Source organism: Oreochromis aureus, linkage group 9 (assembly GCF_013358895.1).
Source record: "Oreochromis aureus strain Israel breed Guangdong linkage group 9, ZZ_aureus, whole genome shotgun sequence".
Lineage (NCBI taxonomy): Eukaryota > Metazoa > Chordata > Actinopteri > Cichliformes > Cichlidae > Oreochromis > Oreochromis aureus.
This window is the reverse complement of record NC_052950.1, coordinates 10,000,637-10,019,997: the sequence shown is the minus strand read 5'-3', so window position 1 is coordinate 10,019,997 and position 19,361 is coordinate 10,000,637. Positions and strand designations below refer to the sequence as shown.

The window sequence follows — 19,361 nt, the reverse complement described above, 5'->3', positions numbered from 1 at the left end:
TCAGAAACACTCATTTACCTTTTTTAACTACACTGTGACCTTCAGGTCACAAGTTACGGTGGAAAAATGGTAGACACAAACAAATTCATATTTACACCATTGCTTAAGCACTTTAATTGGATCTGGACTGTCACGTCCAGTGAACTTGCTTTGACCTGCAACGATTGCACCTCTCACCTCCATTCAACGGCAACATCCTTTTTTCATCACGGCCTGGCTTCTCTGTGCAGTGCCAGCATCAGCCCCCGCAAAGAATTCACAAAAACCAACGAGGCCTGCCAGTGCGTGTATCGTAAAATAGATTATTATCAGTGGCGTACTTTTCTTTTGTATGGTATTCATTGGTGAGGGTTATTCATCCATGGAAATACTTTAGGCCAGACTGAAGTTATTGGGGGCATTTAAAAAACCCGACACTTTGACACAAAAAGGTACACATAAACTTTAATGATGTTTTCCTGAACTATGATAATATTCTAACGAGGTAGGACCTTTCCCATAGATAGACCTCATTTCTTTGTAATTATCTGTTTATTAGTAATCAACTTCTTAAGCTAGACGTTGGGCATTTACTGCAGAGATTGGGGTCATTGTCTTGATCAAATTACATAGACTGCTATTCATCAATCCGAGGTGCTATCCTGTCTCTGCAGGATTTTATTCAATGGACTTTTAATTGGGAGTAATTCACTTCCCATCACGATTCCATTAATTGCATGGACTGACCCACTCCAATAGCCTGGTCCTCATTGAGCACATTTACTATGCTACATAATGAGTAGCACTGCTAATGATCTTAGACTAGACGGGACCTTTACACAGATTATATTACTCAGCACAGGAGATATTAGCATGCATCCACACACCGTTTTTTCAGCACCCAGTGAGCACACACATGCTGAGATGCATGCATGCACAAGCTCAAAACAGTCAGCACAGGGTCTTTGTTTTCGTTGTGTGTCCTTAGTGTAATGTGTGGAGAAATAAATTCTTTGATCTCCCCCAGCAAACCTCCACCACTCATTCACGATCAACTCCTAAATCACACAGAAGCAAAGCAACCTTCAGCAGTGATATCGTGGCAATTACTGGTAGAAATGTCACAGATCAGAAACACACATGAGGTCTGGACCACGCAGCTTATTTTACAAGGATGAATGAGCGGGATTTATGCCTGCACCTTGGAATAAGGATGGACAAGTTACTGACTGCAAAAAGGAGAAAGAAATAATAGATCAGTACTCTCTTACATGTCTGCAGAGCTGCGGGAAGAATTGTAGAATAAAAACATGACACCTTCACCGAAGAATTCATAAGGGAGCTTAACCCCCCTGTTTTGCTCAGGCAACAAGTGCATAACATAGAGTCTAACAAATTCAACCTTTTAGGGCAGCAGTTTTCCTTGACCTTACTGATCATACTCACTGAATATTTAATTAAACACAGACAGCAGGTGAAACATGAATTCTAGTAATTTATTTGTGCACAGATACATTTAAGATTTTAGAGCATCACTGCATCAGTAGCATCAGCCGTTTGTTTTCTTTTCTAATAACATGATCATTTATTCATTTTGTTTGTCCACAGGGGCTTCCAGGACCTCCTGGTGAAAAGGGTGAAAACGGCGATGTTGGACCTATGGTAAGAGAAAAACCACTCGATATTTGTTTGTACTTATAATAGTTTGTTTAATACACTGTAACAACTCACTGACTCTTTCCTGCAGGGCCCCCCTGGTCCACCTGGTCCCAGAGGTCCTCAGGGTCCTAGTGGAGCTGATGTACGTACAAATAGTTGTTAACAACTGTACTCTATGCATACTAGACTGTGACTTTTTTTTAACTTCTATCAACTTACATTGTGAGGCCTGTATATCATTACTTGTCCTTCCCTGTGGTGACTGATGATGATTTATCTCTTTCTTATGTCCTGCTGCAGGGTCCACAAGGTCCTCCAGGTGGTGTGGGCCCCATGGGATCTGTAGGTGAGAAGGTAAGAATCAAAACTTGGCACCCCAGTGTGTTGTGCCTGCACTGAAGGATGTTAGGCACTGAGACTGAATTAGAGTCTCTTACACCTTCCAGCCAACTTCATACAACCCAGTCGCCTTCTTGTTTTTGATCACCGCGTGTTCATTTTACTATTTTTTAATGACTTAGTGCTTGGACACAATGTCTTTTTAAAAAAATAATTTTTATAGCACTTTCAGGACTAGGACTACAAATACTGTGAATGTAGTAGCACATTATTAGTCAGCTACAGTTATAGACTTAATAGAGTTAACTGTTAGTAATAATATCATTATTTATTCTGACAATAATACTTATTCTCATGTATGACCTAGGTAGTTATGGCTCAATTTCAGATGTCGTATCTGAATTTGGAAAAAAAATGTGTGAGGTTGAAGATTTATTTGTTTTGACATTGACATTTGTCTAACCACAGGGTGAGCAAGGTGAGGCTGGAAACCCAGGACCACCTGGAGAGCCTGGAACTAAGGTAAATAAGCTCTTGTTTTTGTTTTCTGTCAAGCTAAATATGTGTTGCTTATGTATATTTGTGTCACTGTGTTGGATGTTTACACACCAGACCATGCTTATCGATGCACTTTCAGTATTTTATTGTAGATTCTAGCACTGTAGCGTAATTGTAGGGCCCGTCTTTAAAATGGATAAACTCCCTTCGTGCACGCCATGGCAGTTGAATGGTGACAAGGAAAAAGAACAACACTCAGTAACTTTAGGTATATTTACAACTAACTCCAACCTAATGAGGTGTTTTTGTTTGTTTTTTGTAAGTGACATTGTGTATTCATCACCATGATAGTAATTGTTCCTCACATTTAAGCTGGTAGTTCATCTCAGCATGACTCTTCTGCTTTGTGCCCTGGATCCACATGACCTGCCAAGCCCAGTCTCTTCCTAGACTCTTAAGACATAGCCTAGTTAGCAGGAGGATCTGCCCACTGCTTCTGACCTTATGAACAATGATTGCAGCAACCCTGAAGCAAGTTGCCTTCAAAACATCAGACAACCGTGTTAATGCAGCTTAAGTTGTGATTTGTCCTTCTTGATAGTTACACTGGGGCTGTTGCACAAGAAATCGGAAGTGCTCTTCAGTGCCATACTTGTTTGGAGTTACTTCTAAAAGCTTTAAACTCATTAACGTACTGCAGTCATACACTTGACCTTGTTGTTGTCGAAGAAAAACACCCATCAGTGTTTGCTTTTTAGCTCTGCGGCTTAATTTATCATTATTGAGGTACAACAGCAGATTGAAAAGTTGTAAAAGAGTGTGATTAAAAGTGTCATGTATGTCCTCTGTTAGGTCCTCATTGAATTGCTGGTATGACAGTTTCAGAGTTAGGGTGCAGTTTACGTTCCTATCATAAGCATTAGTGTTGGTACCGTACAGTTTAGTTAGTATAAAATAAATCTAAATCTAGCTTTCATCCTATTTGCTTACACACATTAACCTCTACATGCTGTACATCAGATTCAGAGACAATAAATTAATTAATAATAAAAATATTAAGAATATTAAGAAATGGAACAGTAGTGAACCACATGAGTTTCTAGTTTTCTGTTTGTTTGCTTGTTTCCACATCTTAACTGAACTCTGAATCATCTTACTTTAACAAATGTTGCAGAAACCAAGGACATTAATTACCAACTCGTAAGCTCAAAAACATGATTTTTCACCCTCATAAACATAAAGCAATAATTTTAAGTAAAAAGAGCCTGAAATGTGTAAAAGTAAAGATTTATTTACTCAAATTATTGATCAGTAAGGAGAATATCTTTGTATAAACTGACTATATACTGACCAGATTCCATTAAATTTACAATCAAATTACTTTAAAGTCATTTCTCACCAAATCAGCTTTAATCTTTTGCAACACTTAGCAACTGGACTTGCAAATAATTGACATGGTTTAAAAACTTGAAAATCATAACCAGCAAATTTTTCTCATCAGGGAGGTTTTAAAATATATTTTATCTATATAATTTAAATAAGGCTTTTTAAAAAATATATGTTGCACCTTATTTCACATCAGTGCTGTTGACCATCCAGGGTTGCTGTGCTCTGTTACCAACACTGGGATGATCTTTGGATCCAGTTTCTCTCAGCAGCCTCTGACTGCTTGTCTGTTTTTATCACCCCATCCTGTTCAGTGTCAGCCTTAGAAAACAAAAAAATGCTCCCTCTTGTGGAATTGATATAATGAATGCCCTCCCTTGCCCCCCATCACTACAGGGACCTAAAGGTGAGAGGGGAGAGAAAGGAGAAGCTGGCCCCCCCGGAGCTGCTGGACCTGCTGGCGCCAAAGGACCCCCTGGAGATGATGGCCCAAAGGGCAACCCTGTACGTCTGGCACATACTCTCAATATCTCTATAAGAGTTTTTTAGGACCGACTCAGACAAGCTTAAATGTACTGCTCTAAAGGAAATATCTCCCGCAGCCATAAGGCAGGCAATTTTAGCCTAGAACATATTCAAGAGCTAAAAAGCCTTTTTATTGATGGAGATTATATTTTATGCCTGCATAGAAATGGGATGCAGTGAAGCCTTTTCTCAAAGATTTGCAACATTATCATTAAGTCCATCATATTTCCTTCAGAGGCTGTAACCAAGTACACCAAGTCTAAATCACTGTCGAAATTACTAACCATGTCCTTAATGCTTGAAGCCAGGGAAATTATGTCTTTTTTTAAACACTGATGCATCTCATCTTATTTCTTTCTTCCAAAGGGTCCTGTTGGATTCCCTGGAGACCCTGGCCCTCCTGGAGAGCCAGGTGTAGCTGTAAGTATGAAACCCTCATGTTAGCCCTATATAGAGTACAGAGCATGTATAACTCTGTTCCAGGTGGATCATGTTTAATGCAAGAATTAAAGAGTATGGTCCTAATGGATATTTCCAGTGTCAGACTAATCTCTAATGTCTTTTTTGCAGGGCACTGATGGAGAACCAGGAGAGAAGGGAGATGATGGAGAGGCTGGTCAACCGGTAAGTTGACACTTTTTTATAATTTGGAATGAAGAAATGACTGCATGACCTTATATCACATATAACATTTCGTACACTTGGTGCAAGCACATCATATGAGGACATCAACTTAATAGTCAGTTTCTCTGTCACAGTGCTTTTATTATTTTTTAGTTTTACATTATACTTTAGTACTCCACCACAAGTTTGCCTCCACTAAATGCTCTAATTATATTTAGTGAGTAAATAATTTACACTGCGGCATTTTAATTCATGCTAGTTACCTCATACGTATGGGTGTAGGGTAAATGGACTTATCTGCTTTGTAGATTCATTAAGTATAATTAGAAATAAAATCCACATATTAATGTGCTGGCCCCGTGTAAAGTGCAACGAATCACAACTCTGAATATTTATGGATGTAAATAAGCCTTTATCATTGCCAGAGAAAAACTCGACCAATGTTACATATTCTGTTTTTTATTTTTTGTTTGTTTATGAAGCCGGTTTACATCTTTGAATTCTGCAGTGAAATATGTTGATTTAGAAGGTATATTAATACATAATGTGAACTTCATATGATGGCTCCCCCTTCTTTGAAATCAGCTCTACACACCATGACTTTTGTATTTATATGTCACTGTGCAGTCATCCCAAAAATGAGCTGATTAACACTGTGAATATTTACCAGTGTGAATGTTTTTAAAAAATACTCTGATTGTCTGTAATTAACTCAGAGATAATTGGATGAAAGTATCTCAGGGAACACAGTGTGTATTATTTCAAGTAGTGCTGTGCGCATTCCAACTTTGGGTCTGGGTGTAACTCTTACAGACTATCGAGGGGTTTAGTATTCCCAAAATGTGTATTCGGCCTCTGTGTTATTATCCTTCTGGCAGACAGAAGACGAATGCTGTGCTTTCATAAAAATTCATAATCAGCACAGATTTACTTGTTAATGCAAACTGTTAATAGTGTTCCTCTGTTTCTTTTGTTTTTGGCTTGCTTGTTTTAGGGACCTCCAGGTCCATCAGGAGAAGCCGGCCCACCTGGACCACCTGGCAAGAGAGTAAGCCCGAGGCAGTTAAAACTCATTTTAAAGTGTTTGCATCATTGGTATGATTCCAGCTACAATCCAAGATTGACCAATCGGACGGTCCCATTGTTACAGTTTTTACTGGCTAACGCTTTTGTCAGCTTTAACATCTTAACTCATTATGCTCAAATGAGATGTGTATTAGGTCGTTTTTAAAATAGATAAAGGAGGTGGGATTTCTGTTGGCACTGTACAAAAGCTCTTTAGCCAGCGGGCGAGTATTCTGCCTCGCTTTGCGACAACTCCTCCTCAACAGCTCAATTTTGGCAGTAAAGCTCGGAGAGACTCATTTTCATTAAAAGTAGAATGGGGACAACAAAGTGGGAGATTTAAGGGGTCGAGGCGTTACGCTGTTTGCGAAGAGAAGCCGCCTCAAAGCCTACTGAGAGATGAACGTCAGGATGTGAAAATCATGAATCAATTTTTTTTTCTTAGCAAGAAATTGGAAAGGCTTACTGAAAAAATTGCTGGGAAGAGGAGAAAAAAAAAAGCGAGAATCTGTGGGTTCCAAACTCATTTAGGTCCATATGGCAGAAAGAGTGAAAGCGAAAGAGATATATAGCGAGTCTGACACACTATTGATCCATGGGTGCTAGACTGACAGGCAGAGCAAAACAAAAACATGGACATGGAAAAATTGCTAGGATGTTATTAAAAGAGAAGAGCTGAGTGATTTCAAGGCCAGGACACTGCACAACAACCAGTCAAAGTATATGTGACAGCTGAGATTTGTCACCACTACGATTTTGGCTGCCATAATAGAGGATCTCAACGTTGGGAGAATCTTCTCAGGGTTGCAGGTCTGATTTAAAATTTAAAAAACAAAATAAAGCATATAGCCACAATAAAAGATAATGTGAGTAAAGCAGATGTCCTTCATATACTTCATGAGGCTGAGATGTCGGTGAGAAATATCAAAACGATAAATTGCTGAACAGAATGTACAATTCAAAGATTGAACATTAACATATTTTCAATCCCACGCGAAGCTCAAAGTCCACATGAAAATAAGCAGCTATTCTCCCGAATTTGAAAGAAAAGTTACAATCTTGAGTGCCTCACTGCATTTCAAAGAAAAGCACTGGGCTTCGGTCCAATGGGATAAAAAAACATGTCGTGCATTTATAAACCAGGGTTGATTGCTTTTCTAATGTCCCAGTCAAATTTACATTCTGAGTCTTTAGCATGGTATCAGCATATGCTGCACCTTAATGGCCTAGGGATTATAGTTAAAGATAAGGGCCATTTTTCCCCCCACACAGATCCTTGGTAGTCCATGCCCGGTCGCTCATACATAACTCCTCCTAACACTTTTTTTGTATTTTCTCTGCATTTGGCCTTTTAAAAATCTGCAGCCGTCCCTAAATCGTTGTCTGCTTCAGCCTGTGATTCTTAATTAGTCAGTTGAGCCTGTCCACAAATTTAGCTTCATTTATTCTTCTAATGCGTTAATGCTGGAAATTTATTCACCTATGCTTCCTGAAAAAAGAGAGGTGGGAAAACTTATTAACCCTGTCTGGCTTTAATTCTTTTTATTTGGGTACAGGTCACAGCTTTTCTTTCTTTTTTCTTTTTTTTTTACTGGAACACTAATAATCTCTATCCTAAACACGGGGCACATGTCAAGGTGCTTTAGCAACCTTGACATACACCTACATATTGACTCTAGCTGCTGTATATTGTGCCACTACTGAAATGGTTCTTTGTGCTGATCAAGAGCCTGCCTCTTCATCACCAGTAAGAGGTGCACATCAGGAGAAGATGAAAGCGCCAAGACAGGAGGCAAGCTCACATTATAGGCTCTCAGTCAATAGCACTCAGGCTGCAGTCGGCCAGATCAGAGTGGAATTTGGATGGAGAGTGGATTTGAAGAGGGAGACTGGAGGTGGAGTTGAAAGAAATCATTGTGGGTCTCGAAGAGCCTGACCAGAAAGATAAGACGACCCGACAACTGCTGGCTCTGACCGAAGACGCCTGTGTTTCTTAAATGTGATTTTTTTTTTTTTTTTTTACATGGCTGATTGCAAATTATTGTAGGCAGACACAGGAGAGTCATTCAGATAAGTCTTTGCATAATAGACCTGTTGCAGTTCACACTGGATGATAGAGAAAGATCCACCCTGTTTGAAGAAAACATCCACCAAGTATTTAATTAGAAAGACAACTAACAAAAATCTCCAGCGATTCCCCTTTTGAGACCAAAGTGTGCATGATGCAGCGTCGTATGTAATTTGAAAAAATGAACCAACAGACAGAGTAACAACTTAGTCTGTGAATAACTCTGATGTTCATTCACTGTATGTGTTTGTGCAGTCTTCTTGTACAGTTGGCTTGTGCTGATGTTATGTTGGAATGCTGAAGCAGTGTACTATCATCCTCCTCAGGGACCTCCGGGGGCTGCTGGTGCAGAGGGCAGGCAAGGAGAGAAGGGCGCTAAGGTAGGAAAATCAATTCTTCCTTTGCAAAGTAGAGCCGTCTCAGCAAGTCCCTCGGACTTCCTCCTCCCTCACTGCGCCCACATTGTGGAATTAAAATCGCAAAAAAAGCGCTGAAGTCATTTAATTTCCATCGCAGATTAGATGGAAATTTATGAACACGGTCTATTTGAGTAAAAACGAGATTCACTTGTTTCTCCCATTGTTCTGTGGCTTAATTTCGAGGCCTACAAAGGAAGTCAAGGCTATTTACGTATAGCCCTCAGGTATTCTTCAGTTATCATGTGTTTTTCTTTTTTTTGCAAATCTGAGCTCGCTGAAATTCCTCTCGAGTTTGCACTTGTTGCAAGCCAATTTCTTTGTTTCATCATTGTCTAAATGTACACACATGCTCTGCTGCTTTGTGCATAGGCAAAATCATTTAACACCAGCTGCTGCTTGCAACAAGGTGCCTCTCTGTTTATGGATAACAGGGAGGATGTGGATGTAAACCTGAAGAAAATTTTTTTTTTTTTTATGCCAGTAGTGTTGCACTTACATGTTTGATAATCACTGTTAATGAATGACACTCTACAGCGTTCTTAAAACAGAGATTTGGCCTTGACTATCTGATTCCTGATCGAAAACACTGCAGATGTCATACACAGTGGTCATAATAAATTCAGTAAAGTTGTTCTGACAGCTTTGCAATAAGCCTTTAATCTGTAAGTGCCTCGCAGCTCAGACATGATAGCTTATTTCCATATGCTCTGTTTGCATAATGCTGTGTTTCAGATTACAGCTTGTCAGTATTCAGCTGTAGAACATGAGGACTTTATGTTCTCACGAGCTCTTGATTAAAACATGGCCAGAGTAACTACCATCTATTGGGCCCATTCTCAACCCTGTGTAAAGCAACAGGAACACAACTTTGAAAACTCAGGATCTTTTTAATTTTATTCATTTATTTATATATGAATTTTTTACTGGCCCCCATTTACCCAGTCTAAAGACGAGATACTATCTCAGCATAATTTAAAACTCAAAGCAGCCTGCAGTTGAAATTAGTCTGTAGTGCTGACTCACTTCAGAAAAATAATTAATAAGATATCAAAGGTTGTGTGTGTGTTGCAGATCTCAGATACCACACATATTTTTTAATCTATCCCATTATATTACATGCTGCTATTACACATTAAGACTTTTATGAATAACCAGCTATATACCACTGGTTTTGTCATTAATCTGTGGTGAGTGCTTGCAGGCTATGCTTACTAAAAACTGTGTGCATATTGATTTATTTGTTTGTTTTATTGCTTGTAGGCTCCAGGACTTTCCTAAATTTCCTCAATGACTGAACACTTTGGACTTTGCATTTGCTCAACTCTGCAAAACTTTGCTTAAGTTATGCCATTAGGTCATTTGTATGTCCACATACAGGGTGAGTCAGGTGTGGAGGGTCCAGCAGGTAAAACAGGACCAGTTGGCCCCCAGGGACCTCCAGGAAAACCTGGTCCAGAGGGTCTGCGTGGAATCCCTGGCCCTGTTGTAAGTTGAAGCTTCAGTAATGATGCCTTCCTGTTCACACGATATACTCCGCTCCAGAGAGATACGCATACTTAAACTAAGACTCACACTCAGTGCACACACATTTTTTTTTTTTAAACCTACGGCTAAGGCATGATGATAGACTTCATGGAATAATCAATACTCCCATTTGGCTTATACTTTAGTTTCGCTTGTTTATTCCAGCACACTTTTCTTCCCTGTTTGGGCTATTAATCATCATGCTGGGCACAGAAAATCAATGACAGACCAGAGAAAATACAGCAGCCTATAATGCTCACTACAATTGAATGGCTTTTCACAGGGTGAACAAGGAATGCCCGGCTCCCCAGGACAAGATGGCCCACCAGGTCCTATGGTTAGTATGCATGGCATCCCCTACACTCTCCTGCCTTCTACTCTTGGCATTTATCTGTCTAACTAGAGCTGGTGTTGTTGGAAGGGGGGTGTTTTTGAAACAGTTTTTTTCTTGCTTCCAGACTTGCAGAAGTTAACTCACATTAGACTTGTTCCAGATTTGGCTGTTTAACAAAACCATAGCCTATCCCCTTAAATAATGTCTCAAATGAATGTGTTTTCATTTTTTGTGTTGTTTCTTTGCTTCCCTTTCTGTGAAACGTGTGATTTTCGAGTTACTTCTTTTGTTCCCTCTCATTTTGACACTCCAAGTTCTCTCTTACTCTGTCTTCTCTTTCTTTCTCTTTATTGCCTCATTTTTTTTAAAAATTCAAGTCTTGTATCTTTACAGTTTTGCTTGTACTGTCATGAGTTCTTTTGTTTTTTTTATTCGTCTCTGTGAAAATTGATTTTTAACTTCAGTTATTGTTCTTCAGGGTCCTCCCGGTCTTCCTGGCCTGAAAGGTGACCCAGGTTCTAAAGGTGAAAAGGTGAGCGTAGCACTTTCTTCTTCGTCTGATTGCAGACTGGTTTCATTTCTCATCTTTGATATAGAAGATATAATTAGAGAGAGGAGAAGTGAGTCAAGACTACAACTTCTACCCAGCTTCCATGCCTTTTGGAAATTATCAAAAGCAACAGATTTAATTAAGAAGACAGCTATACCCTTACATTAAAATGAACCAAAATGAGTTTTGTCATACTTTCTGTAAGAGAAAATGCTTTAAAGTGATTGAATATGCAGTTGAATGTGATGTATCACTGTAAATCTGTCTAAACTAAACACTGTCAAATTTGCTGATGAAATATAACTGCAGAGGATATTCAGACAGCACACATTACTAAGCTAAATTGCCTCCCACCCACTGACAGGGTCGGCTTGGGAGTGAGCAGTTTAAAAGTGCACAATTTAGGCACCGTGTTGCATGTTGTCAATTTAGCGGGCCTGGTTAGAACTCACCGGTTTTGAAGTAATCATGTACTGGTGTTGTGAACTGGCCTGGCTTATGTTTGATTTTCAGAGAAGTTCTTTGGTGTGTGCTGTAAGAAAGGCATCCCAGTTTTAATCCCTGAGGATTTGTACTGTAATGAACCTTCACCCTTCGCAGCCTCCCATGTGCATTTCATTTTTGTGGATAAAAAAAACAGCTTCACCTTTGTCAGCCACATATGAAATAATTTTTATGGTAGAGTTCACAAAGAGACGTTTGTTTTCATCCTGCAGGGTCACCCAGGTTTGATTGGTCTGATTGGACCCCCTGGCGAGCAAGGAGAGAAGGGAGACCGAGGTTTGCCCGGGCCTCAAGGTTCTCCTGGTGGCAAGGGCGACAGTGTAAGTGATTGATGACTCTATTCCCACACTGGTCCACAGGCCACTTGCCCTGCACCTCTTGCCATTTTTAGCCCATTTGCCCTTCTACTGTGGCCACAGATCTTGCCACGGTCACTTGTTTTTGACTACAGCTTTTTACTAGAGCTCTACAATGCACTGCACATCTCTTCTCTTGCTGTATCCAAAACATTTGTCTCATTGGATTACTGATGCAAATTGCTTAAAATGTGTAGAGAAAACTGTATAATTATGGCTGTGAGGTGTTTAAACCAAACTCTTTAGTTGACACTGCGTTAGCATCTAGAATATCACCATCATGGAAACAAGCAGCTAAAGTATATGAGCATCAACACTAGTATAGATATTCTTTGACGACTCATTAACACTGCGGTCAGTTTCTATGTGTGTGTGACACCTGCTGTTATAATATCACACTGTGTGATGTGAAAAACTGCTTTCATTCTGAGCCACATCATTAAAAATCAGACTTCTTTTTTTCTGGCTTTTCCACTTAAATAAGAAGCAGCACTGAAAGGAGGACATGACAGCCTTCATCCATTAAAAAAACATACACACACTGCAGGATCACTGAATATGTTACTCTTTCCTGCTGTAGTCTTCAGCCTGCCTTCGTTTAGTGATTTAAGGTGGCGCACTGGTTAGAAATCTATCCTTGTGAAACCGTACTGCCTCCTTTTATCAAAGCTGAAGAATGTAAACATTTTTATTCAGATTAGTATGTTTACTTTAAGGTCTCAGAAGCAACAGCCCTGTCACAAGTGCAGTGTTTGGCCACTTTTGATAGTTTTCTTTGAACGTCACTGGTTCTCTTATCGTATTTTTTTATGTCACCAATTATTCAAGCTTGACAGTAATTCTGTATCCTGCAATGTTTTTTGTTGTTGTTTTGTTTTCTTTCAAATATATGTACCTTCTACTTTGATCTCATCTCATAACAGGGTATCGCTGGAGCCACAGGTCCTCTTGGTCCCCCAGGCCCCCCTGGTTTGCCCGTATGTTTGTTACTTATTCTACATATATATTAATGTCATAACAGAATGACTTTGCTAAATTGCTGTACTGTGTTCTTTGTCATACAGGGTCCTCAAGGTCCCAAAGGATCCAAGGGTTCAAGTGTGAGTACAAGCCCATGTTTCTAATGATGCATTGCTGCTGCAACAATAAGCATTTACTTTAAATGGAGCTTTAATAACATGTTTGTATACTTTAAAGGGTCCTGCTGGTCCAAAAGGAGACACTGGTACAATTGGTCCTCCTGGTCCTCCTGTGAGTCTTTTAAACTACTGTTTCCATTGTTTCCATTACCTTAACGTTGTCACACTACCACTGTACAAATTCTGTTGTATATTTTCATATTGTATGAAATCTAAAACACCTTGCAGGGCCCACCAGGTGAAGCTATCCAGCCCCTGCCAATTCAGTCCCCAAAGAAGACCAAGCGCTCCAGTGACATCCAGTCAGATGGTACCATCATGGATTATGGCGAGGGTATGGAGGACATTTTTGGCTCCCTCAACAACCTCAAGCAAGACATTGAACGCATGAAATACCCCATGGGCACCCAAAACAACCCCGCCAGGACATGTAAAGATCTCCAGCTCTGCCACCCAGAGTTTGCTGATGGTAAGTTTAAGCCCTGCAAGACTTCAGCATAAAAGGAAAACACACCCATGTTGTTGGCATGTTTCAGAGGGATATGTATCAGCACAGAGAAGCAGACACCAGAGATTCTCCTCATGTTTTCAGATACTATTGCTCATCCTAAGAGCCATTATTGCGACAAATGGATTGTCTATTGAAAAAAATAAAACCGGCTGATAACAGTGATTGGCAGACCTGCTCTGAAAGAATTAAATTCATTAGCGAGCATTAATGTTTGTTTGATAGTTCTTTGTATATCTCCTTTTTGAAACTTTGTGCCCTGTGCCTTATAATTAATGCATGAATATTAGGCCCTCTGTCCTCTCAGTACAATGTGGGATTATCTGCTTGCAAAGCTGATAGTCATAGCTGTTGCTGCGCAGTAGGTTTATTATTACTGCTTTACTTCCTTTGAGGAATAAAATGTACCTTGGCTCAGGCATAAAAACATCATTTAATCCAGCTGTGCGTGAGCCATGAAAATGAGCAGCAAATTTTTACTTAAGGTAAAGAAATCAAGCACACTAACGTTTGAAATGGAGCTTTCTGCAATTTTCTGTCGATGTAAGTTGAAGAGAAAATTTGGCTGTTCTTGGTTCTCTTCAGGTGAGTACTGGATTGACCCGAATCAAGGCTGCTCAGGGGATTCCTTCAAAGTCTACTGTAACTTCACTGCCGGAGGCGAAACCTGCATCTATCCAGATAAGAAGTCCAGTGGAGTAAGTAACTTAGGTTTTTACAAATTATTTCAAACTGGCTATTGTTAATCATCCTTTCTAAATTACTATTAAAGCCATTATGCTAAGACAATGAAGCAACAGAAGGCACATCACAAGGCTGCCATTGTTATAAGAACCCGTTTGATCTGCTGCAGGTAGAAACCTGTTCAGATCAGATTTTGTGCAAACAACTCAAACACCACCGAGAGCCAAACACTACACAATGATTCAACTCGAGAAGTTTGTGAAAATGTTCTTTCAGAGATATAAAAATAACAGTTTTATCTTCTTTCCTGGATGATAAACTTTGATGCTACGCTCGAGGCAGTGCTGTATACAACAGAAACGTTCACATATTATGCCTGTGATAATTTAAAATATTAATAAACTTTGTCTTTTTATTTTCCAAAGGTCAGAATATCTTCATGGCCCAAAGAAGTCCCAGGTTCATGGTTTAGTGAATTTAAGCGTGGTAAAATAGTAAGTTTTTTTTTTTTTTCCATCTCTCATCCATCTCTTAGAGATCTAACTTTAACCGAAACATATTTAGTCAGCTGTTGATTCAACAACATGATTCAGCAAACTTAGTTTGAATTTGGCTACAAACTCTTTCAAAATTGTCTCTTTGAACAGTCCTGCTAGATTTCAGTCACTCCATCAAAGTCCCATTTTCACTTGGAAGTCTTCATTTGTCCTAATTGCTGGATCTCCTCCAGTGTGTCAAAACAGGGCTGTGAAACAATCTGGCAAATATTCCAGGTGGTGTCCCATGATTGTGTTGTTATAGCAAAAACTTCAATAAAAAAAATGCAAAAACATGCTACCAGTTTTTCCCTTTGGGCAAGATTCACAGTGTGCAACCTTGTGATTGTTAAAAAACCAAAGAAAGAAAGAAAGAGACAACTGACCTGAGGCACTTTCTCCTGACTTGAAGGCCTGAACTGCAACATAAGGTTCGGTCAGTTTGACACAGAAGTTGATCTCTGCCAAACCTGAGGTTAAGATAATATCACAAATGCAAAAAGTCAAGGAGTCAAAATGGGACTTTTAGTGAGTAATGTAAATGTAACGGAGGCGCTGGAAGCACTGCACTGCTTTACAAGAAGATGACCTTGAGAGTGATAGCAGCCACATTTAAAGCAGGTATAGATTTGCTTTTTATGGGTGCATACACTGAATCTCCAAAAGTTGAATCTGTTCATCTGGACGTAGCGTTTTGTGGGAGAAACGTTTCGTCACTCATCCAAGTGACTTCTTCAGTCTCAGCTGACTGCAGGTTTCCCCAAACCTTATTTCTCCCACAAAACGCTACGTCCAGATGAACAGATTCAACTTTTGGAGATTTACTTTCCTGGAGGATTGAGAATGCATCAAGATGCATACACTGAAGTTTTTCATTGAACTTCAAAAACTTGCTCAGACAGTAACACCACCCATACAGTGGTTATTGTTGAAACATTTCTATAACCAGACTAATTCATTCAGTAAGAGGACAAGATATTACAGTCCCTGATAATGCATTGCTTTAAATGGAGAGAATCTTGAGGGATGGCTGTTATGAGGAAAGCAGCCCAGAAACTTTACCAGCAGCACACATCGTTGTGTGCCTCAACTTTCGGTCTTTTACCCAAGCTAATCTGCCATTTTTTGTTTAGGTTTAGGGATTAGAGATCTGATCTAGATTATCTTATTAAAATTTGGGACACATCGTCAGTAGTGGACTCATCTGGTTTTTCGGCCATTATCACTAGACACCTCATCCAAGGAGCCCCTGCCAGGGTTGATCAGACTCCGGAGTGTGTCACTGGTTTGTGTTAAATTGTTATTTCTCTTCTTTCTTCTTTTAGTTTTCTCCTATCTATTCACTGCAATATACAGTGAAGAGATACAGAACAAAGTATCACTAAAACATCAGAGTGAAGCTGAGGAGAATTCTTCAGGATGTTAGCATTCCAGCTGTCCTCACTCTGTCCCTGGACAGTGAAAATCACTCTGTAAACGTCAGCTATTTACTGTATTCACCAATGAAAGAAACAGGTTTGTCCCGCTCCGTCAAACTGGTGTCATGGTGTATTCCACAACAGCATAAAGTCTGGCTGTGACAGAACATGACACAACTTTGAGGTATTGAAAGCGCGGTGCATTTCCTGACATTGGACAGTGAGTGCTTTTAATGCACATGTTCAGACAAGAGTTACACAAAGTATCTGTCAGAAGTGTGTCGTGTCTAAAGGTCTTGTTTCTCTAGAAGCTTTCCAAGAGAACAACACAGTGTCTACTGTAAACCATTTTCTACCATTTCTCCTCTATGCAAATAGCTCTGTGACTGTTTGCTGCAGGAAAAAGTTTATACCTTCATATACGCTTCATATTTTGTGTGCAAGTCTGCACATGTGTACGGATGCTCTTGTTCTCTTAGAAAAAACACATTACTATCCACATGAGTTTTAAACTTCAAGTATTTAAGTATCTCTGAAGTTATTTTGCACTGTTTTCCACATAGTTTGTACCATCTTGCATTGAGAGACAGAACATTTTGCTCTTGTTAAATAAGTTCAGGTATCAGTCATCAAATTTATTTATATTTATTTCACAAACTTTTGGTAATTGCTGCTCTTTCTCTCTCTGTTCATCTCTGTCCAGTTTTCCTATGTCGACGCAGATGGGAACGCAATAAACATGGTACAAATGACCTTCCTCAGACTACTGACAGCCTCAGCCAGGCAAAACTTCACCTACAGCTGCCACCAGTCTGTGGCGTGGTACGACGCCTCTAGCGACAGCTACGACAAGGCGCTGCGTTTCTTGGGCGCCAACGATGAGGAGATGTCTTATGAAAACAACCCTTTCATCAAGGCCATCTCAGATGGATGCGAGGTAAGCTTAACCGCCTAAAAAAATAAGGATGTTTATTGTGGTGTATTAAATTAAAGATAAAGAACATTCCTGCAATCTCTGTTTGTTATCTAATTCACATTCATTGAACAGAGCTATTTTATTCATTTATTTCATTTACTTAAAAGAGACAATGCAGTTTGACATGGTTCCAATGCTGGGATTTGTTGGGCTTTTACATCCACAGTTGAATGATCTAAATCACAATTTAAATCATTCAATGGATTCCAAACTTTCATACAATATGAAAAATGAGAACGTATCAGAGAATGGATAAAAAATTGAGTTGCTGACACCTTTAATTACTACTTTAATTACTCATGCAATTAAAGGTATCAGCTGGTAACATCTTCCTCCAAACAGCAGAGTTTTTCCAGTAGCTTTTTTCTGTAAGATATAAATGAAATGGCTTTATGATGAGCTTACGGTTTGAGCACACAGCAGAAGGACCCGGTTTATTTTTCTGATCATCTCTCATCTGAGTGCTTGTTTGTTTTTAATGTGTTCCTCTCTCTCTTGTTGCAGACGAGGAAGGGCTACGGAAAGACTGTGATGGAGATTAATACTCCCAAAATTGATCAGGTTCCAATTATCGATGTCATGTTGACTGACTTTGGGGATCCGAACCAGAAGTTTGGGTTTGAAGTTGGGCCTGTCTGCTTCCTTGGCTAAATACAAATGAAAAAGTCAAATAAAAAAAAATAAAAAAAACAAACAAAAAAAAGGACTTGATGGGGCCAGCAAAGAAAGTCAAGTTGAGACATTCTGGGTACTACCAAACCCCATTTTTAGCCCCCCACCCTTTTCCATGCCACATGCAAGTTTTGAATAAGAGATGGTGTAGCAAACATGTCTTTCCATGTATGTATGTGTAACCCAGGAAAATACTTGTTGCCCTTGTGGGGCTCGAACCACATGACTTAACCACATCACGGAGCAAAGGTGAAGGACAATCGAATCGTGTGCCAGAGGAGGGTGAATCGGAGGTAACCGAGAGAGGAGGTCGGGCGACGTAAGGGGGGTGACACGCGTCTCCTCTCTGGATTCTCCAGGTGCTGTATGAAAACAACAATAACAATGGTGCTTGTTCAAAACACACACAAAGTATAAAAGAGGTGCTACAAAAGAAGGTGTATTTTGCTAATTATAAAATACTGTAATTATTATTTTGTACAAAACTTTTATTTCTAAATCCACTTTCAAAACTTGCATGTGTATCAGATTTCACTTGTGGCTCTTTCATTTCAACGCTGGTTTAAAGACATACAGTGTAAGTTAAAGGCATCATTAAGTCAAGTCAATTTATAATTCTGTCTTTTTGTTCCAACACTTACTGTGTACATGTCATGAAGAAAATAAAAGTGAGCATTCAAACAGTTCTCTATTGCTAAATTAGACTGTATGCCCTTTGTATATATTGACAGTCCAAAGCTTGAGGTTACTTGCTGTTTTGCCCTTGTGACCGTAGGTGAAACAACTGGAAGTATTACACCCGCACGTATATGACAACATCTCCCACTAATGTTGTGATCCTGTGCTAGTAGGAAGCAATCATGGCATTCATCTTCTTTTATTTAATTCTATTTTTCTTTTGTTTGTTTGTTTTTTTTCCATTTTCTGACAGGCTTTCATTTTGGTTGTATACCTCAAACTTTCTTGATAACCTTTAAGATGCAAGGTTGCCATGCCCTGTATATACCTTGGTTAAGCAATTAAGTTTATATATATTTGGGTGGGGATTTTTTTAAGAGAGAAATACATTAACTGTTAGAGATCCACTGTTCAGATCCTTCTGTGAATGCAATGAGAATCCCTTTCGGTGACCCATTTTTGTAACTAAGATGTTTTAATGTGCTTTTTATAGTTCATTTAAATATTAAAAACCGGATTCTAAACAACAGTGAACTGAATGTCTCAACAGTTTGTGTAAGATGACTTTGGAGAAGATCTACTGTACATGTGAAATGCTTTAAATCAAGGATATGTTCATTCAACTAAGACTCTGGGCTGGTGCAATTCCATCTCTTGAAACCAATAAAGTACCATCTTACACTAATTTACTTTCATTTGGAGTATATGAATGGAAACCTAAAATGTCTTTTATTTGCCATGGGATGGATGAAAGACACTTACCTGCCTTCATATTTAAATGTCTCAGTATGTGCTGCTTATTTACCCCTGGTTGTGATCAGCCTGCTGTATTTCACTATATTTGAGAAGCATGTGCACACAATAACACTTAACTCCAGGGAATATACTTTATTTCATTCAGTTAGGGGAAAAAACTGGGC

The 19,361-nt window shown here is 39.3% G+C and overlaps 1 protein-coding gene and 1 long non-coding RNA gene across 2 annotated transcripts in view; one reads left to right on the top strand and one right to left on the bottom strand.

The window, feature by feature from the left end:
- The window catches only part of col11a1a (collagen, type XI, alpha 1a), a 71,598-nt gene extending 52,472 nt beyond the window's left edge, over positions 1–19,126 (top strand). Inside the window, exons 47-67 of the mRNA XM_039617396.1 lie at positions 1,588–1,641; positions 1,727–1,780; positions 1,939–1,992; positions 2,446–2,499; positions 4,258–4,365; positions 4,753–4,806; positions 4,957–5,010; positions 6,005–6,058; positions 8,470–8,523; positions 9,940–10,047; positions 10,370–10,423; positions 10,899–10,952; positions 11,687–11,794; positions 12,754–12,807; positions 12,895–12,930; positions 13,028–13,081; positions 13,198–13,438; positions 14,063–14,175; positions 14,587–14,655; positions 16,819–17,052; positions 17,596–19,126. Of these exons, the coding sequence (XP_039473330.1) occupies positions 1,588–1,641; positions 1,727–1,780; positions 1,939–1,992; positions 2,446–2,499; positions 4,258–4,365; positions 4,753–4,806; positions 4,957–5,010; positions 6,005–6,058; positions 8,470–8,523; positions 9,940–10,047; positions 10,370–10,423; positions 10,899–10,952; positions 11,687–11,794; positions 12,754–12,807; positions 12,895–12,930; positions 13,028–13,081; positions 13,198–13,438; positions 14,063–14,175; positions 14,587–14,655; positions 16,819–17,052; positions 17,596–17,742 (1,812 nt within the window). The 3' untranslated portion in view covers positions 17,743–19,126. The remainder of the gene's footprint in view (positions 1–1,587; positions 1,642–1,726; positions 1,781–1,938; positions 1,993–2,445; positions 2,500–4,257; positions 4,366–4,752; positions 4,807–4,956; positions 5,011–6,004; positions 6,059–8,469; positions 8,524–9,939; positions 10,048–10,369; positions 10,424–10,898; positions 10,953–11,686; positions 11,795–12,753; positions 12,808–12,894; positions 12,931–13,027; positions 13,082–13,197; positions 13,439–14,062; positions 14,176–14,586; positions 14,656–16,818; positions 17,053–17,595) is intronic.
- Positions 1,496–19,361, bottom strand: part of LOC120441900 — a 51,462-nt gene continuing 33,596 nt past the window's right edge. Inside the window, exons 2-4 of the long non-coding RNA XR_005614363.1 lie at positions 1,858–1,978; positions 1,715–1,775; positions 1,496–1,636 (exon numbers count right to left, since the gene is read on the bottom strand). This is a non-coding gene — a long non-coding RNA (uncharacterized LOC120441900). The remainder of the gene's footprint in view (positions 1,637–1,714; positions 1,776–1,857; positions 1,979–19,361) is intronic.